The sequence below is a fragment of the Miniopterus schreibersii genome (assembly GCF_964146895.1).
Source record: "Miniopterus schreibersii genome assembly, chromosome: 6".
NCBI classification, from domain to species: Eukaryota; Metazoa; Chordata; class Mammalia; order Chiroptera; family Miniopteridae; genus Miniopterus; species Miniopterus schreibersii.
This window is the reverse complement of record NC_138107.1, coordinates 42644275-42669593: the sequence shown is the minus strand read 5'-3', so window position 1 is coordinate 42669593 and position 25319 is coordinate 42644275. Positions and strand designations below refer to the sequence as shown.

At 46.0% G+C, this 25319-nt stretch overlaps 1 protein-coding gene across 3 annotated transcripts in view; it reads left to right on the top strand.

Moving 5' to 3' along the window:
• BACH2 (BTB domain and CNC homolog 2) overlaps positions 1-24825 on the top strand; it is a 307025-nt gene extending 282200 nt beyond the window's left edge. For all 3 annotated transcript variants that reach the window (XM_081140753.1, XM_081140754.1, XM_081140755.1), the window contains exons 5-7: positions 2103-3710; positions 14092-14298; positions 18456-24825. In XM_081140753.1, the coding sequence (XP_080996879.1) occupies positions 2103-3710; positions 14092-14298; positions 18456-18938 (2298 nt within the window). In that variant the 3' untranslated portion in view covers positions 18939-24825. The remainder of the gene's footprint in view (positions 1-2102; positions 3711-14091; positions 14299-18455) is intronic.
• The last annotated feature ends 494 nt before the right edge of the window (positions 24826-25319 follow it).

The window sequence follows — 25319 nt, the reverse complement described above, 5'->3', positions numbered from 1 at the left end:
TCCTTGCCTTGCATCCCTTTTAAAGGTTCCTGAGAGAAATGTCCGTAAGACAGATATAGTAAGTACTACATTTGTTGAATCTATTATGATGTGTGCTTACTAGGACACAAAAGTGTAGGTTAGATGAGCACCTTTTTAGTACTAGTAATAGGGGACTGGACAAATAAGGACTCTTGCCTGCTTGGTTTGGTTGATAGGGTTGGTATGCTGGTTTACACAATGCTTTGCTCAAAAAGTAATTTGAGAGAGCACTTACCAAACAGTGTTATCACCTTTCTGTACACTGTAGTTGTATGTTAGAGGCACACTTAGACTTATGACAGATTCGGTAATATACAAGCTTTTTTCAGGCATATATCACATTACAGACCCTAGTTAGATGCAGAGTTACAATGAGAATTGAAACAATCCCTGGTCTGAAGGACCTTTCTGTCCTTAGTAGAAACAGACCCAGTTAAATATAACAGCAGTGAGATGGCAATGATTGCCCTTGTAGAACTCTAATGTGGGGCTAACAGTCATGGTTTTTGTTATTTCTTTTTTAACCAAATATCTCAGGACTCATTAACTGACATAGTTTTTTATTTGGAATTTTATTTGAAGTACTTCAAAATTCTTAGCAATTATAATCCCATTCAGTTATGTATCTAAGAAATTTCCCTTACGAGAAAGACTGCAGCGATATAAAATCAGTGCTGCCCTGGAGAATCCACAACATTCCCTCACTCTGGCTGTGGAGGCTGAGAGGATGGCGTCATTCCTTCTCTCTAGGAGGTTTGGAGAGGGCTCCCAGAGGAGTTGATGTCTGAGTTGAATCGTGAACAGCAGATATAAGTCCGCATAAGAGTTTGGCTCTGTGTGCTGTGGTGAATTTAATACTTGTAGAAGTCAGACACAAAGCTTGCCAGTTCCTCTTGCTCTGCACTTATTCCCGTAGCAGATATTTTTAAATCACTCCTACAATGGCTTCCAGCAAGGACCCCATGATTGCTACTTTTACCTGATTTGTACACGATTTGTAGACCTGCCTCCCCTCCCAGTGGGGTCAGCAGTGCTTACAAGAACCTAGAGGATGCATGGTTTTACATAGAGGGTAAGGAAGCCTGCCCCAAATACCAGCAAGTTTAATCCACTTCCGGGGGGGCGGGGGGCAATTGGCCTTAGGCAATGTATTTCTAATTATCTAAGTTATTCTGTGTGTGTGTGTGTGTGTGTGTGTGCGCGCCCACGCACGCGTACACACAAGCTGTGCATAAATAGCACATTTTCAATCTTTGTAAAATATAATGGATGAGCAGCACATGACAGTAGGCTTAGCCCCTGATTTACCAGGAAAGAAGACAGCTGCATGGCAGAGCTGCTGCTTATAATTAGGGAAGGACTAGCCCATGTCCTGTGCCACTCAGCAGCTTCAACCATTCAATTGACAGCCAGTTTGTTTAGTTCTATAACCCCTATTCTTTATGGGCTAGGAGTTAATTTCTTGCTGAGAACACTGCTTTGGATTGTCATCTCCAGTATCACTGTAAGATCAGGTATGACGTGATGACTGAAAAGTCCCAACTAGAAACCATGATGAATGAGCAAAATAGGCGTTGCTTTCACTGCCCCTTTTTCACTTGTGAGGAAAAACTATTTTGAAACCCTGCAGGCTTTCCGTTTTTAACAGGACGTATCGCCAGTTGTCGGCTAACAAGAAAACTGTAATGCTGTCCTCGGCTCGAGGCAGCTGCGAGAAGTGTCAGAGCACTCCTGACGCAGAATGGCTCTCAACAGGCCCGGCTGGGAGGGAAATTAATAGGCGTCCCATTGTTACCGTGCATTTGCGCCAGGATATTTCATTAGTGTAAACACTGAACCCGTGGTCGTCTTGTTTAGCCACTTGACCCTGGTGATTTTCAATTCTGTGCGCCCCTGATGAAATCGAGCAGCGGCGTGCACGAGACAGGCACTAATTACCGGGAGCAGGGCCCTTGCTGACCCGGCACAGACGGGCCGCTCCTCTGCAGCCTTTGTTCCGGTTATCTAGCTTCAGCCGAGGGACTGGAGACGATGGCCGCGCTGACGGTAACCTCACGGCAGTCTCCCTGCTTGTTTTGCAGGTCACGGCGCGGGGCTTCGGGCCGCTGCTGCAGTTCGCCTACACCGCCAAGCTGCTGCTCAGCCGCGAGAACATCCGCGAGGTCATCCGCTGCGCCGAGTTCCTGCGCATGCACAACCTGGAGGACTCGTGCTTCCGCTTCCTGCAGACGCAGCTCCTGAGCAGCGAGGATGGCCTGTTCGTGCGCCGCAAGGACGCCGCCTGCCCGCGCCCGCACGAGGACCGCGGCAACTCCGCGGGGGAGGAGGAGGAGGAGGAGGAGGAGACCATGGACTCGGAGACGGCCAAGATGGCCTGCCCCCGGGGCCAGACGCTGCCGCGCCCCGTCGGCTTGGAGGCCGCCGCCGCCCCAGGAGCGCGGAAGGAAGAAGCCTCGCTGCCCGAGGCCGACGGGCCCGCCGACGCCAAGGAGAGCTCCGAGAAGGACGCGCTGACGCAGTACCCCCGGTACAAGAAGTACCAGCTCGCGTGCACCAAGAATGTCTACAACGCGGCGTCCCACAGCCCCTCGGGTTTCGCCGGCGCCTTCGGCGAGGACGGCTCCGGCGGCAGCCTCAAGCCGGGGCTTGCGGTGGGGCAGATTAAGAGCGAGCCTCCGAGCGAGGAGAACGAGGAGGAGAGCATCACGCTCTGCCTGTCCGGAGACGAGCCCGACGGCAAGGACAGAGCCACGGACGTGGAAATGGACCGCAAGCAGCCCAGCCCCGCCCCCGCCGCCCCCGCTGCCGCCGCAGCGCCCCCCGCCGGCGCCGCCTGCCTGGAGAGGTCCCGGAGCGGGTCCTCTCCCTCCTGCCTGAGGTCTCTGTTCAGCATAACAAAAAGTGCGGAGCTGTCTGGCCTGCCCAGCACGTCTCAGCAGCACTTTGCCAGGAGTTCCGCGTGCCCTTTCGACAAGGGCCTCACTCAGGGTGACCTTAAAACTGACTACGCCCCTTTCACGGGGAATTATGGACAGGCCCACGTGGGCCAGAAGGATGCGTCCAACTTCACGATGGGGTCGCCCCTCAAGGGCCCTGGGGTGGAGGCTCTCTGTAAGCAGGAAGGAGAGCTGGACCGGAGAAGTGTGATCTTCTCCTCGAGCGCTTGCGACCAAGTGAGCACTTCGGTGCATTCGTATTCCGGGGTAAGCAGTCTGGACAAAGACCTCTCTGAGCCGGTGCCAAAGGGTCTGTGGGTGGGGGCCGGCCAGTCCCTCCCCAGCTCACAGGCCTACTCCCACGGTGGGCTGATGGCTGACCACTTGCCAGGAAGGATGCGGCCCAACACTAGCTGCCCGGTGCCAATCAAGGTGTGCCCTCGCTCGCCCCCCTTGGAGACCAGGACCAGGACTTCCAGCTCGTGCTCCTCCTACTCCTACGCGGAGGACGGGAGCGGGGGCTCGCCCTGCAGCCTCCCTCTCTGTGAGTTCTCCTCCTCACCCTGTTCCCAGGGAGCCAGATTCCTTGCCACAGAACATCAGGAGCCGGGCCTGATGGGAGATGGAATGTACAGCCAAGTCCGACCCCAAATTAAATGTGAGCAGTCTTACGGAACCAACTCCAGTGACGAATCCGGATCGTTCTCGGAAGCAGACAGTGAGTCGTGTCCTGTGCAGGACAGGGGCCAGGAGGTAGGGAACCCGCATAAATTCAAGCATGTCACCCACTCTCTCTCAGTCCTTTATCTGGACTCTCCCTGCCCCGCTCCCCACCACTCACAGATGGTTCTTATTTGCCAAGATTAAAGGTTATGGTAAAGGGACCGCTCTTCCCCTGCTCATGGATGCTTCAGGGTGATTCCAAATGAACCACTTTTGTTCTAGAAAGCACTTGAAATCTGATCTAGATTTAATACTCAAGTAGCAGAGGCAGGCTGCTTAGTGGAAAAAGTAACTGATGCATGAAAGCTCAGGCACTTCAGACCTCCCTGCTCGTTCTCCTCTCTCTGCGTTGAAAGGATGCTGTACCCCTCACCATCCTTGCCCCTCACCCCTTCAGTCCAAAGGGAAATATAGAAACTTTCAAAATCGATTGAAACGAAATAGATCCACACTCAACAAGTGCTTTTCCAACACCCTTTAAGTTTCCCTTGTCAACGGAAGACCCTTAGGCCATCCTGTGTCTGTAGTGATGCAGGTGGACAGCTTACCATCATTCTGGTCTCAGGGTCATTACAGAAGCACCCTCATCAGTCACACATAACTTCATATCTATCTCCCAAGCCCCCCACAAATGGTGAGAAGTTATTGTGGGGAGTAGCAGGGTTGAGTGCCAGCTTCTGTCCACCCTGAAAGCAAAGTACTTCATAGATAAAAATTCCCAGTCTCCATCCGTGTCTCACCAATGCTGGGAGAGGGAGCAGGAGCAACACCAGCCGCATCGTCAGCAAGACTCAGAGAGAAAGAACAGACCCCCCCACCCATGTTATTCCCCTTCCCCCATAACTTCAGAGGGCCCTGGGAAGATATGAGGGAGTCTGTGTCACAATCTGGCACTGCCTAACTGATTCACAAGGCACCAACCTGAGACTGCCACCTGTGTCTCAGACCTGCCTTAGGAGCTGGAGTGAGCAAATCCATGAAAAATCCCTCCTCAGCTGTTTATCCAAAAAACGCAGAAGGAAACAAAGCGTGGTCCCCATTAGGCCAGCGCCCTGAGTACATGTCTGCACTCCCTGGATATTGGCCACTAGTAAAGCAGGGATGTTAACCCCACCAGGCAGCAGAAATGCACATGGGGTGAAGTGGCTTTTCACAGAGCCAGGTGCTGTACATTCAGTCTCTGCACAGTTGGCGAGAAACATGTGAGGCTTTAGTTTGGACATGTTTTGAAAAGAGATTCCAAAACCCTCTGTGCCAACTGCAGAAATGCCCTGTGGTCACTTCCTTGTTTTGCTGGTTAGCCCTCTCTTCTCTTTGCCTGGCGAAAAAAATGGAGAAAGATAGGATTTAATTTAGTTCAAAGAAACTGTAAAGGAAATTTGAATAGGAACTATTTCTACTCAAGGGCACTATGTCTTCCCCAGGTTTGGGTTGGGGGCTTGTGCCAGTACAGAGGCACATCTGTGTCTCTACCCTGCGAGGACTAAAGTTTTGTGAGAACAGCAGAGGTTGTGCTCCCTCATTCCGTACTCATTCTTTCCCTCCAATCGCAGCTTTTGTGAGGTGGTCTTTTTTCCCCCTGGAACTTTCCATAAGCATCCCTGATGCAGAAGCCTGGTTATTGGGTCTGGTTCATCCGCATAATGATTTATCTCGGCAAGGATTGGTGTCACACACCAAAAAAAAAGCCTAAGCCTCCAAGTCTGGGTTTTTTTGTCTCTCCCTCAAGAGGAGCCCTGCCATTAAGCTAAAGGGGTTGTGTTTTTATGACATTTGCACACACTCAAGAAACTGTCAGCTTTAGATAAATCTCCTTTGTCTCTCTGCTATCCCAAAAGAGAGCTTAAAGTCACTTCTTAGAACTAAATGCCACCACTAAGAGCCTGTGGTTTTCCCTGTGTTCAGGCAGTATCATTCATCTACCTTAGAACTTTTCAGTTCTACATGAATTAGTTTAAAGGACTCATTCAACCTATAAAAAATAGTCACAAACAGGACTAGTCTCCCCCTGAAAAATACCACTGCTTTAAAAAATACTTCTATTTTTACTTTTTTTTAAATTGGATTTTGTGCCTATCTAAACAGTGAAAGACATGACATTTACCAAAGTTCTGCACCATTTCAGAAATCACACTTGCTCCTCTTGGTAGCACACTTTGGACAGGATCAATACAGGAAAGCTAAGGTCTTTCCCAGTTTGACGTTTTAGTTTTTCTAGAGTAGAGGAGATTAGGTTTTCCAAGAACTGTTTCAGTAACTCATCATCACTTCTCATCTTTGAGTTCATAACTTGCTTATGGGAGTTACTTTGCCCCTGGTGGAAGTGTGGTCTCCAGTAATTATGCTGAAGGCCAGTCCTCTACAACGTGAATTATGACTTGTTTCCCTGAACTGATCCAGGAGAATCTAACATCTACTGGGAAGATTTTGCCGCAGTCTGCTCTTGTATAAGGTCCAGGTAACTTCTCTTCCAATTAACCCCAAGAAGAGACCAGAGTCAGAAACCAAAAAGAGTTCTCACCTCCCACCAGCCACTTGTCCAGTACTTCAGACCAACTCTGTGAGGACCCAAAATGTTAGATCAAAAGAAGTGTTAGCCTACCTTGTACTCTATAAGATGTTCTAGTTCTACCTTGTAACTCTCCCATCTCATTAGTGTTGGCCCCTCTCATCCTTTTTAGCTGTTCTTTAGCTTTGAAGAAAGCTTAAGTTAGCACAATATTGTCCTTTATCAACAATCAGCCTTTTAAAATTACTTTTTTTTTCTTTTTTTTTAAATATATGTTTATTGATTTCAGAAAGAGGAAAGGAGAGAGAGAGAGAAACATCAGTGATGAGAGAGTCATTGATCGAGCCCGCAACCCGGGCATGTGCCCTGACCAGGGATCGAACCCTGATCACCTGGATCCTAGGTCGATGCTCAACCGCTGAGCCACACCCGGCCGAGCACTTTCTTTTTTTTTAAATACTCAAACAGCATAACCAACTCCTGACATACCAAATTTAAAAGGCTTTCTCTGTGCCTACGACAAATATAAACACATATTCACAGCTCTAGAGGTTTGGGTTTTGTTTTAATGGCATTTACTGTATAATTAGCACTTGCTTTTTCACGTAGCTGTCTAGTATGCACATACCTCTAGGTCCATCACATAGGGCTGCTTTAATATCCATCGGTCCCGTAAACCACAGTTTATTCAGCTCTCAGCCCTCAACAGCCTTTTCAGTTGTTTCCAACATTTTCCCTCTTATGAACATTGCTGCAATAAACATTTTGGTGAATATATTTAGTAGTGGTGCTTTTATTTTTATGGGTTAAAGTTCCTTAAGTGGGTGAAAGGTTATGCTCATTTATTAAATACTACCTAACTACTCTCCCAAAAGGCTGTAGCAATTCGCATAGCCTTCAGCCATTTCCCCATTCTCACCAGTAGTAGTTGTTATTAGTCCTTTAAATTTTTGCCAAGTCTGATGGGCAAAAAATGATGACTACTAAAGAGGTTGACATCTTTATCTTTGTCCATTTTTTCTTTTGTGTCATTTGTCTTTAAATCAATTTATTAATATAGGAACATTAACCCTTTCTGATAAATGTGTTTTATATTTTTTCCAGTTTTATTTATGGTATCTTTTTTCTATATAGAAAATTTTAAGTTTTATGTCATTGTTATCCATTCTTTTCTTTATGACTTCTGGGTTTGCTATTTACTTAAAAAGTCAGTTTGGAAATTTTTTTTTCTGCCAATGATGAAAAAAATGAATAGGTCATACAAAGTGACAAAAGTAACAGTATGCATAACAAGGCCTTAGTTTGATTCAAAATGGGAGGCAAGTTGGGGAGAAGGAGTATAGGGGGAAGTTTTATTTCTGTGTATTTCTATAATGTTTTGATTTTACTATGTATATCTCACACAGGTTCACTTTTTAAGTTGAGGTATAATTCACATACCATAAAATTCACTCTGTTAAAATGAACAAGTCAAGGGTTTTTAATGATTCACAAAAGTCTATGACCATCACCACTCTAATTCCAAGACATTTTTATCACCCCTGAAAGAAACACCATCTCCATCAGCAGTCACCCCTCGGAGTGCCCTCCTAAACTTCAGGAAACCACTAATCTGTCTGTCTCTATAGATTTGCCTATTCTGGACATCTTATATCAATGAAATCTTACACTTTGTGGCCTTTTGTGTCTGGCTGCTTTCACTGAACATAATGTTTTCAAGGTTTATTCTTGCCGTGGGTGTACCCACTGGCTATGTTGTGTGCCAGTGCTTCATTTCTTTGTGTTGCTGAATAATATTCCACTGTGTGGATAAACCACACTTCTTTGGCCCATTCATCAGTTTAGGATTACACTTTTTGGCTATTATCAATATTGCTGCTGTGAGCACTTGTATACAAGATTTTCATAGACATGTTTTCTATTCTCTTTGTTATATACCAGGAGGAGAATTACAGAATCATATGATAACAACTCTGTGTAACCTTTTCAGGAATTATCAGACTGTTTTCCAAGGTAACATTCCCACCAGCAGTGTCTGAGGGACCTAGTTACTCCACATCCTTGCCAACATTTGTTATTGTCCATCTTTTTTATTATAGCCATTCTCCTGGGTGTGAGTAGTATCTTGTTTTGGTTTACAGGTTCATTTTTTAAATTTGAAAATTACAGAAAAGTCGCAAGTATTTTCCAAGTAGGAAGCTTCTTAGTGAGACAGTTTTGTACCATGAGCATTTCTAATTAATTGTGAATTTTAGTCAAGAAGCAGTAGAAAAGCAGCTGAAAGTATTGATTAGTTGGATTTGCTTCATTAACATGTCTCATGTCGAGAGGGATAAAGTATGTGAGCGTGTGTGTATCTGTGTGTGTTTATGTAGGGTCCAGGGACAGAGAGAAATAGGTCCAGCGGGGACACTGACACATAATCGCCTTGAAGAGCTGTGTCTGACTCTAACTCTCCCACCCAAATTCTGATTTCCAGACATATGTTATATGTAAAATTTTTATAGTTGTTTCTGTGGTTTGTTGAATCAGGCATCTTTTTTTAAATGTCTGTAATTAGTCTACCTAATAAAAAGAAGACCTTGCTGGGCAGCATAGAAGTCAGCCATATTTCTAATTAAAACAATCTTTTTGTGATGTCTAAAAAGCTGTTCTTAACATCTGGAATTTCAAAGCATACTGTATGTCTAGAGTGGGAAACCATGTGACAAAGATAGAGCTAATAGAAATAACATTATTAATAATCTCATCTATAAGGCAATTCAGACTTTTCAAAGCACTTTCTGCATCTATTATCCAATGTTAGTTTTCACAGCAATACTATAAGATAAGCAGGGCAAGTATTATCTCCAACTGACTCATAGGCCCTCCCAGAACTTCAGGACAGCTAGTTAATTGCAATGTCACAACTAAATCCCAGGTGTCCTGCATTTGTTCCAGAAACTGGACCATGAGACTCTAGGGTAAAAGGACAGTTGTTCAGGAAACATTCCTTAGTCTGGGAGGGGAGATGTTGTCATTGGCATCTGCCCAGGCCTGAGCTGGCTGTCCCCATGCCAGCAACACTGGAATCATTAGCTCCAGTGGGCATCTTGCTTCCTCCCCCAACAACTCAGAGATCTGAGGGTCTCGTAGGAGCGTAGGTGTTTGAGGCTTAGGAGAGCTGGCTGTGCCATCAGGGCCTTAGGATACTGTTAGTAGGATAGACTCTGGTGGCTTCCACTCAACGTCTGGTACTGAAACCAAGAAAGGAGATACCGAAGAAGATTCACACACCAGCTTCTGCTGGGATTTCTAGAGGAAATCAATGCATGTTTTCAGCTTTTTCCGCAACATTTTCTCTCTATCCTCTGTCTCCAATAGCCCCCATCCAGCCAACCAGAGACACTAGGCAAGTGAGACATGTTAAAAGACAAGGGAGGTGATTAAAACCCCGTAAAATATTCAGAAGAAACAAAGGTCATAGGGAGCAAGAGAGTCATTGTTTGCGAAGGGGAATCTTTTCCCCCTTTTTGTCTCATATTTGAATTTTCTGCTTGAAGTTGTATTTCTCATATAATTTTTTAAATGATATTTTTGTTTAACTGAGAGAGAGGGATGTGTTGGCTGCAGAAGCTGGGCAGTTGTTGGCTGGGAAGGAAGTGGAGCAGCTGATTTGTTTGGTGAGAAGGAAGCACTGGCACCCCCTGGCAGCCCTCCCAGAGCAGCATCTAGGTTTCATTCACCCTCCGCATGTCACACAGCATTCTCCCACCTTTTGCCAGCCTCTGGGGCCAGAGGTCCCTTGGCACACTATGGTAAGGCTGCTCATTGTACTGACCGATCAAGATCTGGGGCCCCTAAAGGGTCTCCCCTCCTCTGGTCACCACTTAGCCAGCCAGTGTAGGTGCTGGGCTAAGAAACTTCCCCTGTCCTGATCCTCCTGTTGTGCTGAGAAGGAAGAGAGAAGCCTGAGCGCCCTGCTGGGGCCAGGTCACATCGACAGGAGCAGAGTATGCGCGCTGTGGCACGGGCTGGCCCCTGCTGCTGTTTGGCCCTCTACTTGCTGACTCTTGGAGTCTCTACTGAGAACCAAAGCTCGGGCAGCACCTTTGCAGCTGCCCTGAGCCCAAAGAGAAGTCAGTGCCCTCAGTCCCACCAGCTCTTCCCCTCCTGTGCAGCCCGCTCAGCCTTCTGTGCTTAATCTCCTATGCATGTGGTCAGCTGACTATAGCTGCAGGCCGGCTGGTCAGACTGGCTGGTGGTAGTTGGCAGGATCTTCATCCCGTTCAGGGGGTGTTTTGCACTTTTTATGAGAGTGCAGTGAATTAAAACCAAACCACTGCTGAGAAGTTACATTTTGGAAGAACAAGCATGTGGAAGGAACAGTGTTGGGGTGCCTGCAAGCCTGAGAATAGAATATTCTCCCAGCTCCATAAGGGGCCTGTGGCTGCTCTTTATCTCCGGGGACTATGCCCACTGACTTGGAACTTGCTTCTCTGACAATAGCAAGCAGCCGTGGTGAGTGACCACTGAGCCTTTCCAAGGACACACTGGAATCTCCCTCGTGGTGTCAGTGGAAATTCTCCCTTGCTAGAGGGGTCACAGAGCCTTTTAAAAAGAAATGAGAGTAGTTGGGTTTTGTTTTGTGTGTTTTTTTCTCACATTGAAGAAAGTCTACGGCTGACTATTTTCTTTTCCTTTGACCTCTTTAAAAAGCAGCTGGAGTTGGAATAGCTCTGCTGAAATTTTATATGGCCTTTTGCTTCAAGGACTTTGAAATGAGCATTGTTGATTTTTCTTCTTTCCTGTCAACCTCTGTCCTATTTCCCTAGTGTTTTATATTCACTGCCCAGATGCTTTTGAATACAGTAACTCTTGGTATAGGCGGCCTTTTGACTCTCCCTGTGGCTTGAACTATAGGTATATATTCTTTCTGAAAATCAGTAAACACAATTTAGAGCAGAAGCAAAATGACTTTGTTGTCAGCAGAAGGGGAGACTCCAGAGCCCAGAACTGCGGCAACCTCTGCTGTGCAAACAAGGCTTCTGCCTGGTGTGGAAACATCCGTGTCCCCAGCACACAGACCTCTGTGTTATTTAGGCACCGTCCAGGATCTGAGTGTCTGTTTGTTATCCAAAGGGTATAAAAGGGAAATCAAACATTCTTTCATAGCAGTATAAGCCCTGTGCAAACACAGCCCCATGGACAAAGCCCTTTCCCGGGCCCATAACAAGGAGCTGTTTGTCCTGGCCGCCCATCTTTAGCGGTCAGAGCAGGGCTGAGCTGAGAGTGGTGTAATGTGTGTCATTGCGATTTTGTTCTCGTGAGCCAAAGTTTCCCAGGTGTCATGGGACAGAGTTCACCGTGCCCAAGTTGAATCAGAACGCCCACTGGGAGCCTCCAGCAAATGCCACGTCCAGCAGGCTCAGAGCTTAGCAGTAACCTGGCAAAGCAATTGCACCCAGCCGTAGAAAAGCCACGTGATCGTTTAGTGTGATTGCCTTTGTGCATGGGGATTCACTAATCACAAACTCCTGTCCGAATGCATCTGATGCAACCAAAGGAAAAGCCTGAGCTCAGGGTAAAATATCGTCTCTCCCCCCTGAGCAACAGACATAATACTGCAGCTTCTGAATATTAGTGAGGGCTTGTTTTCCTCACCCAAAATATTTTGATCAATTAAACTCAGACCCATCTGCTTATTTCTCTGATTCCTCAGGTTCACTCGAGTCCATTTGTTCAGTCTTCTAGAGGCTGTGCCGTCCAATGCAATAGCCACATGCTACACATGGCTGTTGAGCCCCAGAATTGTGGCTGGTCTAGGACGTGTTGTAGGTGTAAAATACACCTCGGATTTTGAAAATTTAGTACCCCCCCCCCCAAAAAGTAAAATATTGCAATAATTTTGTATTAACTACATGTTGAAAATATTTTGGATCCATAGGGTTCAATTAAATATATTATTAAAACTAATTTTACCTGTTTTCATTTAATTTTAATTCTTATAATCAGTGGCTACTGGAAAATGTAGAATCACACATGCAGCTGGTGGTGTTTGCATTGGACAGCGCTGGCCTGCGCTTGAAGGAAGTGTAGGTTTATAGCGCCATCTGCTGGTGTAAGGTAGACGCTAATGTAAGTAAGAAGGAAGCTGCCTGTGCTGAGAAACACTTTGTCTCTTGCCAGAGAAACATGCAACCTTCCTTTTCCAGGCGCTTCTGAAACAGAACCAAAACTGAACCCTGAAGTTCCTGCATCATCAGTAAGGTCTTGGAGAGGGTAGTGTCAAACTGCTGGAAGGTACAGGCCTATGTTTACCTCATGGGTGCCTAAGAGGCCCTAGAGAGCTGTGGTTCTTAAATATTTCAAACCGCCACAGGGTTATAACCATTTAACAATATAAGGAAGACACAGATCCATCCCTCAAGAGACTAGAGTCCTCTCTTTGGATAATGCTGATTTGCTTTGATTTGTCAAGAATTTGAAAGTAGGAATCTTGTTGATAGCAGTATCTGCATCAGTTATCTAAAGCAGCTTAACAGATCACCCCAAATTTTGTAGCTTAAAACAGCAAAAATTGCCCGGCCGGGTGTGGCTCAGCAGCTGAGCGTCGACCTAGGATCCAGGTGATTGGGGTTCGATTCCCGGTCAGGGCACATGCCCAGGTTGTGGGCTTAATCAGTGACTCTCTCATCATTGATGTTTCTATCTCTCTCTCTCCCTCTCCTTTGCTCTCTGAAATCAATAAAGATATATTTTAAAAACAACAACAACAAAAAAAACAGCAAAAATTGTTTAACATCTCCCACTGTTTTGTGGGTCAGGAATTCAAGTGTGGCCCACCTGAGAACTTCTGGCTCAGGAACCACATGAGGTGGAAGTCAGGTGCTGGGTGGGGCTTCAGTCATTTGAAGCTTTGACAGGGTCCAGAATAATCCACATCCTGGGTAGCTCATTCACATGACTGGTAAGGTGATGCTGGTTGTTTGCTGGAGGCCTCAGGTCTTCTCCACAGGGCTACTTGAGTGTCCTTGAGGCATAGCTGGTTTCCTCCAGAAAGAGCCATCTAGGCGGCCTACGAGGAAGCTGCAACACCTTTGATGCCTAACCTCCGAAGTTACACATCCCATCACTCCTGCTGCACTGTATTGGTTGAGGCAGGAACATGCCTGCTCTTGATAGAGGAAGGTCGATACCCTCTTGTAAAAAAAATGTGAGCTGGGATGGCTGTTGCATTTTTGGAAAATACAATCTGCCAAAGCATTTAACACTTGAAGAGCACTGTGAAGCTAAAAAGCATGACCCATTTTGCAGATAAGGACATTGAGACTTAGAGAAGTAAAGTCACTTGTTTGAGGTCTCACACCTGATAGGAAGGACAAAAGTCCAGTTCTCACTCCTTGTCCATGCTGGTATCCACGCCACCTCCCTGTGTCTCCCTTATTTGGCAGTAACCAAGCATCACAATGATTGTTCCATCTTTCTAGCATCTTCAAGGTGTGCAGTGCTCTCTTCATTCAAGTGTTTTAGGTCATTCTTTAGGTGACCTCTTTCTATAAATAGTCATTTTATTGAATTGAGGCTCAATGGAAGTAGGTTTCAACTAGCTAGAGAATCCTTCCTACAAAAATGCTGTAGCAATGAAAAAGCACTTTCCAATATTTTCCATGCTGCTGGCTTCGGAAATCTCAGGAATGATAAGCACAGTGTAATTTGTGTGATTACATCCTGTTCAATTATCTGGATATTACGTCTTATTTATATTTGAAACAGGAAAGAATTAATCACAGCTTGCTTTCAGTAGTTTCTGTATTGTTTGGTCATCTTAAAAAGGAGGTTTTTACCACATTTTGATGTTCTACCTGCCCGAATTAAAACTAAAATCCAGCTTCCGTAATCATTTGTTATTCTTGGTTTCAGGTCAAACTTCCCTTTCCTGTAGATCAAATCACAGATCTCCCGAGGAACGATTTCCAGATGATGATTAAGATGCACAAGCTGACCTCAGAACAGTTGGAGTTCATTCACGACGTCCGGCGGCGCAGCAAGAACCGCATTGCGGCCCAGCGCTGCCGCAAGAGGAAACTGGACTGTATCCAGAACTTAGAATGTGAAATCCGCAAATTGGTGAGTTGACCCGTTGCTGTCAGCACCCTGGAGTGACCAGGACTGATGCAACGTCACAGCAGTAAAGGCTGGGGGAGTAGAGAGAAGGGTCACCATTCAGGGAAGTTTGAGTTTATTTTTAAACAAATTTCTCAACAAAAATAATAGCTTTATATCTGCGGTGGGTGTGTCTGTGCAGGTGTGTGATCACATGTTGATATTTTATATAGAGGTAGTTCTTTTTTACTTTCCATTCAACATGGTCTAATAGCTAACATTCATCGCCTGCAGAGATGGACCAGGTATTATTTTAAATTATTTTTGTAGATGATCACATTTAATCCTCACATCAACCCTATGATTTAGGTACTATTTTATTTCCATTTACTAGAATGGTGGAAACTAGAATGCAGAGGGGTTAGGTAACGCTCCACTGTGTGGCAGAACTTGGCTGCAAACCCAGGTGTCTGATTCCAAATCTTATGTTTTCTCCTGCCTCCCACAGAAGAGTGTAGGTTAGAGGTGGGGACGCCTGCCTACTGTGTGGCAGCTGATCTCCTGAAGCCCTTCGCAGCCCCAGGGTCCTTGGTTTTTAATTCTGCCTCAAAGTGGCTGCCACGCCTTCCCTATGCCTGAGAGTATTTTGTCTCGGGGAACTAGTTCCCATCTCCCAAGCTCCCTGTCACTCAGAGCTCTGTGCCCCCTTCTTATTGATAAGCAACCTTAAGCTACAGGAAGTAAATCCAGGTGGCCTTACTCCTGACTATAGCTTTGAATGCAACCAGTGCAACCTCATTCAGCTCAACCTTTCTTCTGACCAAATACTGGAAACTCAGCTCAGATGCCATGTCTGTGTCAGGGAAGAAGAGGGAGGCCACGTAATGTCATGATCTACGTTTGGGTCCTCGGACTGCATGCAGCAGTCCTTTACCTCCTGATAAGCCACCATCCTGATGCTAACCTAAGAACAAGATACCTGTAGGAATTCTGGCCCTGTGCTCTTCTTCAGGTGGTGGAGTAACTCTAATCACCCACATTTGAGGAACGCCTGATTTTTGTTGTCAGCATTCCCCATGTGACAGTGTGATACTAAAGCATGAATAAATGTTACATGTTATCAAGATAGTCCTGGACCTCAGAGTCTTTTTTTTTTTTTAATTTCCATTAACACCCACCAAGCAGGGAAAACCTGCCCATCTTCAGTGGCTCCTATCACCTACAAAATAAAGTCCAAGCTCCTTAGCAAGGCTCAGTCTATAGCTGCCCTCCAACATCCTTTCACTCCCTCCCTAGAACTTGACTCCTAATAAAATCAAATTGTCTTCACCCCACCACCACCACCACCACTGTCTTTATACCTCTGTGCCTGTGCCCCAGTTGTTTCCCCTCTGCCTCGGACACCCCTCCACTGTTCTCTGACTCTGTCCTTGTTCTTTAAGTCTCAGGTTTCTGTCACCTCCCCAGGAAGGCCCTTTCCTGAGTCCCTGGTGAGTCTGGGCACCCACCCCTGAAGCTGTGATCTGACCTCCAGCTTCATGCTTATCACATTAGTCTTACATTGTCTGTGCATGTGTCTGCCACCCAGCCCCTTGCCCACAACTGTAGGTTTTTTGCGACAAGGACAGTTCTGTGATCATCTCCAGATTTCCAGTGCAGACCCACTAAAGCCTCTTGGGAAATGTCCATTGCCCTAAGTTTTATTAGAAATTGTGACTGGGTCATGGGATTATGAATTCCTTCTTTCACATTTTTTTAATGTTGTTTTAAACACAAGAAATTTTTTTTTTAATTGAAGCCACAAAGGGAAGCACAGCATTGCTGCTGGTGAGTGGGAGTCTTCTGAGAGCCTACTGGGCTTAGGTGGGGAACCAAGAAAGCCTGAGCCCACAGGTATGAGTCACCAAGGTCCTAGGCACATGTCTATAGGAATTCCGGCCCTACATGCTTCTTCAGGTGGTGGAGTAACTCTAATCACCCATATTTGAGAAACGCCTGATATTTGTAGTCAGCATTATTCTCCGTGTGACTTGTGTGATACTAAACAGATAAAGTCTGAGCCACCCACCAGGCAGACATCTAAGGTACTTTGCTAACATTCTTCATTGGGAAGGCAAGAGGGCATCTCCTGGTTCCCCCCCACACTTTTTGGAAACTCCTTAAATAACATGCTGCATTTCACTGCTGAATGAGTTCCCCATGCTCGTCAGTATTCCGCTAGCCATGCCTTAGAGCTCCCTGCTTTGAACCAAGCCGTGATGTGTGCTGCCTTTCCTGCAGTGAGCCAGGGCACTGCCCACACAGCGCTCCATTCTCTTCCTCTAGACAGTGCCCCGGGACTCTCTGCCCGTCAGCAGGTGTGGAGGGGCCGGTGGCTTGGCCGAGATGATGTGGCAGAATTAAGACGGAGATTCCCCCCTCCGGGCTGGGTGGTGGTGCCTCTTACTTTACAGACTTCCAGGTTACAGCGCAGAAGGTCCAGGTTGCACAGCCTGGATGAGCTTGGTTTCTTATCCGCCTCTCTCTAGCTGGGGTGTTGCACCCACTCGCCTGGTCTGAGTGGCAGACATCTCTGTCCCGCCCACAAGTCCCCAGAGCGCGCGCACACTCCCTTCTCCCACGCTGTCTCCGGCATGCCACTCAGCCTTTGCAAACTTGTATAATGTATTTCTCTCAAGTTGCACTTGTACATCTGTTTATTTTTCATTTTTAAAACATGTTTTCTTGGAAAATTTATAAATATTTTAGCAGGTGCCCTTTCCCGTACAAATCTCTGTCTCTGACAGACTTGCCCGTGTGCCTGCCAGGCTGCACTCACTAAGGGCACGTGCAGCTCATGAAGAAGCCCCCCGTCGAATGTTTTCCCCACTCTCTCTCCTCTTCATGTTCTCCCATTTCCTCCTCACTCCTCCCACCTACCACCGTGGCAACGCATTGGTGAGGACTTACTTCACGCTGCTCCAGAAGTCCAGTTTTTCCATCCATTTCACTGTGTGCCCTCCTTCCTGGAGCCTCCTGATCCTCGGTCCCCACACAAATAGTTGTGGTGAAACCTTAATCAGTCTCCCCTCTGGTGGCTAAATTCGTCTCTCTGAGGGGGTGATGGATTTGAGAAACACAGGAGCTTGTGTGGGATTTTCTGTAAGGAAAATATCTCACACACTCAGCCCCCACAGCTCTGCCTGCCCTCTTGGTGTCCAGGGAGAATCGGCACTGGGCCTCACTACATGGTCCTCAGCTGTCCTACCCAGCGTCTGCTGTGCTCAGTCTGTCTGCTACAAAGGCCAGAGAGCCATCTGAAATTGCCAATGATCAATTTTTTTTTTAATTTTCATTTTTTAAATACTTTCTTTTTTAAAGAAGTTTTAGGTTCATTGCCAAATTGAATGGAAAACACAGAGTTCCCATATGCCCCCTGCCCCTACATACTCTCAGCCTCCCCCATTATCAACATGCCCCACCAGAGAGAGTTACAGTATTTGTTACAATTGGTGAACCTACACTGAGGCATCAGAATCACCCAAAGTCCACAGTTTATATGAGGGTTCATGCTTGGTGTACATTCTATGGCTTTGGACAAATGTATAATAACGTATCCATTACATAGTATCATACAGAGTAATTTCACTGCCCTAAAAATCCTCTGTGTTCTGCCTATTTATCCCTCCCATCCCATCCTACCCCAAATCCCTGGCAACCACTGATTTTTTTTTACTGTCGCCATAGCTTTGCCTTGGTGGGTTATTTTTGACCTTCAAAAATGGCAGTCTAATACATCTGCAGGAGATTTTCAGCTACAAGGTTTGGGACCAAGAGTTTTCCAGTTGATTCTCTGTGAACCCCAAATTCCAAGAAACTGGAACCTTGACTCCCAGAAGTTTTCTGGTTGGTGGCGATTTTGCCAGTTGCTTGGCCAGGCCACCGAGAGAGATAAAGAGCTGCCACAGGGAAGGTTGTCAAGATCATTGCACATCTGGATGGGCTACTCAGATAAGAGACCTGGCAGAAGTGTATATCCAGGCTCCCAGGATATATATTTTTTAAGTTTCTAGATCCTGACCCAGTCACTCTTGACTATAATGTAGGACGCAAAAACAAAAGTTGGAAAGCCCCCAGAAACGAGGTGTTGGGTCTTGCAGATCAGGCTTGATCAGGCTTTCTTTTGTGTCTCTGATGTCCAGGTGTGTGAGAAAGAGAAGCTGTTGTCAGAGAGGAATCAGCTGAAAGCGTGCATGGGGGAACTGCTGGACAACTTCTCCTGCCTTTCCCAGGAAGTCTGCCGAGACATCCAGAGCCCCGAGCAGGTCCAGGCCCTGCATCGGTACTGCCCTGTCCTCAGACCCATGGGTCTCCCTACAGCCTCCAGTATTAGCCCTGCGCCCTTAGGCGTCGAGCAGAACCTTGCCACCCCCCAGTGTGCGGTGGGGGAAACTGTGCCCTGCTGTTTGGAGCAGGGTGCAGCTCCCCCTGGGCCTCCCTGGCCCCCCAGCAACGCCTCAGAGAATTGTACGTCTGCGCGGAGGCTGGAAGGCACTGACCCAGGAACCTTCTCAGAGAGAGGGCCTCCTCTTGAACCCAGGAGCCAAACGGTGACCGTGGACTTCTGCCAGGAAATGACTGATAAGTGTACAACTGACGAACAGCCCAGGAAAGATTACACCTAGTGACTCGACCCTCCTCCTCATTCTCACATCTCCCACACCAGGTGGCGCCGTTCATCGGTCGTCTAGAAGAACCAAGAAGGACTATGGTGCACACTACAGCAGCGGTCTGAGCAGCAATACTGTTTCTAAGTATTCCCTCCTCTCTTCACGCAGGAGTGATATATAGTTACCTTCACAATGGTGCTACCCCTTGCCCCGGCAAGGAAAGACAGCAGTGATGACACTGTCTGTCTGTGGGTTAATTTCAATCTTAACAGGGATAGACTATAACACCTCTAGGACCCAACCACGGATTTTTTTCTCAGTGGCCCATGTCACAAACCCTATCTCAGGAATTTCTTCTGAATGTTCAATTTTTTTCATCGAAGACAGCTTCTATACACATCAAAGTTTTATAGCTAGACTGTACATATTATATATAATATATATATAAAATATATATCTCTCCATATGCAAAGTCCTGCATGCCTCAGTTTTCTCATCCTAAAACTGGAAGCTTCATTTCTCATTGACAGACAGGTTCTGACATTCCTCTTCTTTTGTCTCTGATGCTAGAACTAGATTGGTAACTGTTCACATGGTCCTTTTTCTTGCTTCGCAGTTCAACTTCAACTTATTTATGGACAGAATTCTATGTTGGAGGCTTTTACTTTAAGGTTTTGTTTCGGACAACCTTTTCTGTTTGTTTGGTTTGGGTTTGGCACCGTCAGATGGTGTCATCTGAGCACCGTGGGTTTGTCATTTGTTTCTGCAGACACTGTACAGTCATGGTCAACTTTGCCACTTGCACTGAGTTTTGGGTCAAACCTATTTTCTTAAATGAAGTTGTAACTTCGGTATAACTCAAGTATACTGTATATTCTTTGCTTTTAGTTTAAAAGTAAAAACATTTTAGCTAATTAAAAACCACTCAGGTGATAATTATGTAGGAAAAAAACAATCTTGCCAAATAACGAATTCATCCTAGGATGTGTCGACAATAATCTGCTTGAATATTTTTATATTTCACCTCCTCCCCACCTCTCCTAAGCAAAGTGGAAATGCAGACAGAGAGTTCTGAGTGGATGTTGGATGTTCAGATTCCTGAGTGGGGAGAGAGTTTGGGCATCTCACTCGAAAGTGCAGCAAAACAGTAGGAATCCACGATTTTATACCAGAACTCAGCAGGCATTGGCTCCTAGAAATCGAATTAGAACTGTTTTCTCACCCAGAGAGTAAGTCCCATTCATTTCAACACTTCATCTGGCCTCACTTGCTCCTGGAAATGTAGTGCAGTAGGACCTTCTCCTTGGAAGGGCCTGGCTGAGCAGGACTGGCCTCCCAGGAGATCTCACCTGAGGGGATAAACTGCAGCCCCAAGGCCCTGCCTCTAAGTGGCTGCCCTGGGCTAGTGTAGCTCACCCAGAGTAGGAGAGAGCAGGGCAGAAGTGAGCATGAGGTCTGTCCCTGACACAGACAAAAGCATTTCTTTCTTTCTTCTCCAAATGCTTTAAGTTGAATTCTGAGGTTTTCTGCCAGTCTCTTGTCCCAAGGCAGATTTTACTCTTTGAGTCTTTGGACAGGATATGGCCAGGAGCTCTCCCTGCCCCTGCCCCCACCACACACACACCTACCCTCACCTGATGATCATATTCTTCTCTTGCTGCAAAACTGGTTGGCTTGCAACCCACAGAGAGCAGCTTCCCTTGGCTCTGGGGGCAAGTTGGCCCCTGGCCATGTTTACAAGAAAGTGTGCTGAGATCCCACAGCCAGCTTCAGAGGAGGAGGAATCAGCTCCCTCCCTCCAGCCGGCCCTCCAGCCTGGCTGTGGGAAGAGTCCCTAAGGGTTTGATGTGGGGGTGGGGTGGTGGGCAATGGGGACTAGATGGTTGACTTTGTTTCTTTATTTGTGCCATTGTTTGAACAATATTAAAGCTGCATGTAAAAGGGGGAATTAGTATATGATGTAGGCGAAAAGTGAAATCATAGTAACATATGTTTTAGTATTAACTTTTTTCTGTACAAATATTAGCGCTAAATGTTTAAATATGTATGAATGCCAGAAATCTGTTGGTTCATGCGATAGGATTTAAAAAAAAAAAAAAGGCTTTTCTTTTCAACTAGTTCCACTTTTAAAACCTGCCTCTGGGTTTTCGTTATCTCATGTGTGTATGTGTGCGTGTGTGTGTGTGTGTGTGTGTGTGCGTGTGCACTTGTCTGAGACAGATTTTGGTAAAGCTCTGTACTGGAGCTCCCGTTGTTACCGCGGTTGTTGGCATTTCTTGGCCTAGTAGACCCATTCTGCGCTTCACCTCGAGGTTCGCCTCTGTGGAAAACTGGTGACAGCTCGAATTTAAACTCAATGTGAATCACGTGATCCATCACAGGTGTGTGTTATGGTGGAGTCAGCCAACAGTATTTTGTTTTTAACTCTCTTGTTGCCTTTTTTAAGTGACCTCTTCTTTTTTAAAAAAGGAATGTTTTCTGCTCTTATCATAACCAGGTCCAAACCAACTTGTTGGCATGCTTTAGCCTGGAAACGACTCATGTGCAACTGGTAGTCTTGACCACATTCCGCCCACACCTTCCCGTGGCTGGGTCTGCACAGCTGTGCCGCAGCCACTTCCAGTGGGGAGGGCTCTCTCCACCCAACTCAGCCCACATCCTCCGCCTGCCACCCCCCACTCGCTTTTATTCCCCTCCCCAACCAAGCCCCTGCCGTGGGAACTGGTTAAAAACACAGCTTGAAAATCTGTCTTTCGATTTCTTAGAGATTCTTAGCAAGTTGTTCGATTCTGTTCGGTACCCACCATGATCAACGACTGGTTTTGCGCAATGTGACATGTCCGTGTCTGTTACTGCTCTAAACCATGTGTTTGTCAAGATTATTTCTGGGTTAATTCAAAGGGAGGACTAGCTGGGGACCAGAATCCAAAATGCCTCAGGTGGAATTTTAAAAACCAGCCTGTCTCCTTTCCCTGGGCTCCTTTAGTGAAGCCTGTGTCTTTTATGAGAAGGAAAAGCAAGTTAACGGCAAGGAATCGTGTTTGCTCGGCACGGTGACATTTGGTTGTGTTCTTTAGGGTCTTTCTTACCAAAATAAAGGACCCTCCGGCCATGGACTGTTTAGGAGGAGGATTCCCACGACAGCCGAATTGGGTCTCTAAATGCCTGGGATTGGCATGGGTTGTTGGGGCAGGGACAGTGGGGGTGGCCCGGTAACTAGTTAGCAGCCGCCTGAATCCAGTCCTCCCCTTGGATCTACCTTTGTCCTACGTGTGTCTCCAGACAACCTCAGTTCATTCAGGTGGGTCAGGCTTTGGGCGGGCGAGTGCTTTGCTGTGTGTGTTTGTTTCTCTGCGTGATCTGGGGGTGCCTTGAGTAATCGAACTTCATTACGTACTGATTCTGGAACAAAACAATTGCAAAGGAAAAAAAAGCAGGCAATTCCTAGGCCCTCCTGCTTCTTCTCTCCGGTTCCCTAACGATGACTCAGGCGTCAGAGGTGATGCTGCAGAAAAGGTGTTATTTTGTATATTGTACCAGTAATTTATTAACTGTCTTTCTAAAGGTATGCTGCTTTGAAGATGCACTATGATTTTGGATCTAATCCTCGCATTGCTTTCCCAAGGAAGTAAAAAAAAGGCTGGTGATTAGTATGCCAACTGCCACTTCTTGAAAAGGAGGGCAGGGAGCCACGAGAGGGCTGCATGAGAGACCTACTAAGGTCGCCTAGGCGCAGTGTGAAGTTCAGTGCTGTTGTCAAGAGGTCTAACCCTACACTTTCTCTTTTAATACTTACTGATGGCCATGAAAGAAGAAGAAACAAACAAAGGTGTGAAAATTATAAGCCATTTGGGAAACCGCCAAGTCCTGCCCCTGTGAGCTGATCCACTGTGCAGAAGCATAACCCTCTTGAAACGAACAAAAGCCTGCCAAGCTCTTTCAAAACCCATTTTGGCTGCCTAGCTCTACACATCATACCCCATTTAAACTGGGAGCTGCTTAACAAATGATTTCAAACTCCACTATCGTTGAGTTTGGAGGAGTCATAGATCTAGAAGGAAGCAAGAATCCAGTCTTGTCCTCATTACTGTAAATCAGGGGCAGGGAACCTTTTTTCTGCCAAGGGCCATACAAAATTACCAACTTAAAAATTAGCCTGCTATATTTGGTCAAACATCTAATTAACTCACCCCTAATGTGATGGCTGGAAGTGCTTCTCTTTGGTGAGGCTTTGGCAGGGCCAGACCAAATGACGTCTCGGGCCACATATGGTCCTCGGGCCAGATATTCCCCACCCCCACTGTAAATAAACTAAAGAACATAGATTTTTTTTTTTTTTTTTTTTAAAGAATAAAGCTATTCACTGGATCGTGAACTAGTGTTTTTTCCCCAACTTGAGGATGTTGTTATAGGTTCAGTTTCTGGCAGGTCAGTCCTCAGTGCGGTGCCCTGTGTGGAGTTGGCATCTGCGCAGGAAGTCCGTGTGCAGGCAAGCTGCATGTTAACCCTGCAGGAGCCATCCCACGACCCAAGCATCAAAGGCAGATGCTGCAGAATAGAAGATATTTGTACTCAAATACTGTGTGCAAATAGTATTTGTACATAGAAAAGACCTATTGTGGCAGATTAAGGATAAATTATTCAGCGGACGGTGCAAAACATTTCTTGCAAAGCAAAGTTAAGTGTATAGTATTTTCCTACACTCCACCCTGGGAGATAATTTATATCAAGTGACTCTCAGTGTATTTTCGCTGTCATGAGGAGATGACACTGCTGTTTGTGAAGGGTACCCACTTGGTTGCAGAGGCCCACGTCCATAGCTCTGATGTAATCATATGGCGTGGTGTGCGAATTTCACTATCAAGCACTGGACAGACAGCTCTGACTTTCAGTCCAGTTTACTGACCTCAGATAGAACAGTGGCCCTCCTTAGAAGCAGATGGGCACCAAGACCGTGCATTTCAGGTAGACGCGCATTCAGTGCCAAATGCTCCCGTGGGGGTGATTGGACGTGTGTATCAGGAAAGGGTAAAGGGACTTGGACAAACAGGGGTTTTCCTACAGATTGATGCTAAGTCTTCTACCAAAACATGTCTGGAGGCAGAGGGGTCCCCTCCGCTTGAGTCCTAGCAGTGCATTTTGCATGTGTGAATGCTGAGGTGCCCATTCACGCTCTGACGTAGGAGACCTGCCATGTCTAGCGAGTGATCAGGAAGATTCCAGATGCATTCGGGAGGTTCAGGTGCTGGTTAGACCCCGTAGGCCATTCAGGGCAAGTACCACCTTTGCTTGTGAGGCCAAAAGGGCCTGCGAGAATTTGTTCCAGAACCAGTCCGATGCAAGTGCACCTCTAATATATGCCTTACAAACTCCAGAGGCCATATTCAAAACAGGGTCTTCTCAGTGTATGCAAGGGGCCGCAGCCCCTCTCCTCCTCCTCCCCAGGTCAAACAATACGGACAGTTTCACACATATCTACCTGTATAACCCTCTGTACCTCTCATAACTGGTCAACGACTGTAACAGGTTACATCAGGTGTTTTTCTACATACTTTTTACACAGATTCTATGCGATTAATGTAACTTAATTCAGTGCATCATTTTATTGTACTAGTTCTTAGGCTTGTCCTTTTTTTTCTAAGTGATTGTGGTTTTTCTTGTGGTTTTTATTGTAAAGATGAAAACAGCTGTCGATGCTTATTCTCTGTAACTAAGAATTTTTACCATTTTGGGGGGGAAAGCGTTGCTATGAACTAATGAATTGAAACTTCATTTACTCGTTGTAAATACACTATTGTGCAAAAACAATTTTTCACTCAATTGAATTGCTAGTGTTAACTGAATTTTTGTCTAGACACCATTTCTGTTGATGAAATAAAGACATATCATTATGCATTGTAAACTGAGTTTCTCTGCCTCTGATCCCTGGGTTAGAGACTACAGAGCTGGTAGCCTTAGGAAATCTTCTCTCCCAGAGAAGTTGTGTTTCTTCCTCTAGTTCAGACCCTTACCTGCCACCTGATTAATCTGATTAGAAATCTAAAAATGTGATAATGCTAATGTGATTCCTCAACTCTGAATTTTAAAAATCCCTAGTGCCTATGAGAGTAGATAAAAGACATTAAACCCAATTTCCTGGTTTGGATATGGCTCTGTAGCCCATGCCAAATGTCACCACTTGGGGGAGCTGTGGGAAGGGTATTGTTTCTCAAAATGGGATATGAATCTGCAATTATCTCAAAAAGCTAAATGAAAACCTACAGGGGAGAAGGGGCATTAAGTCAATGCCAAGATACAATGAGGGGCAGGGCAAGGAATTTAGAATTGTGGTTAGGGAGTAAATACAATTGAATGAAAAAAAGCATATTTGATAGTTTAGTCCTGGATTTTGATGTC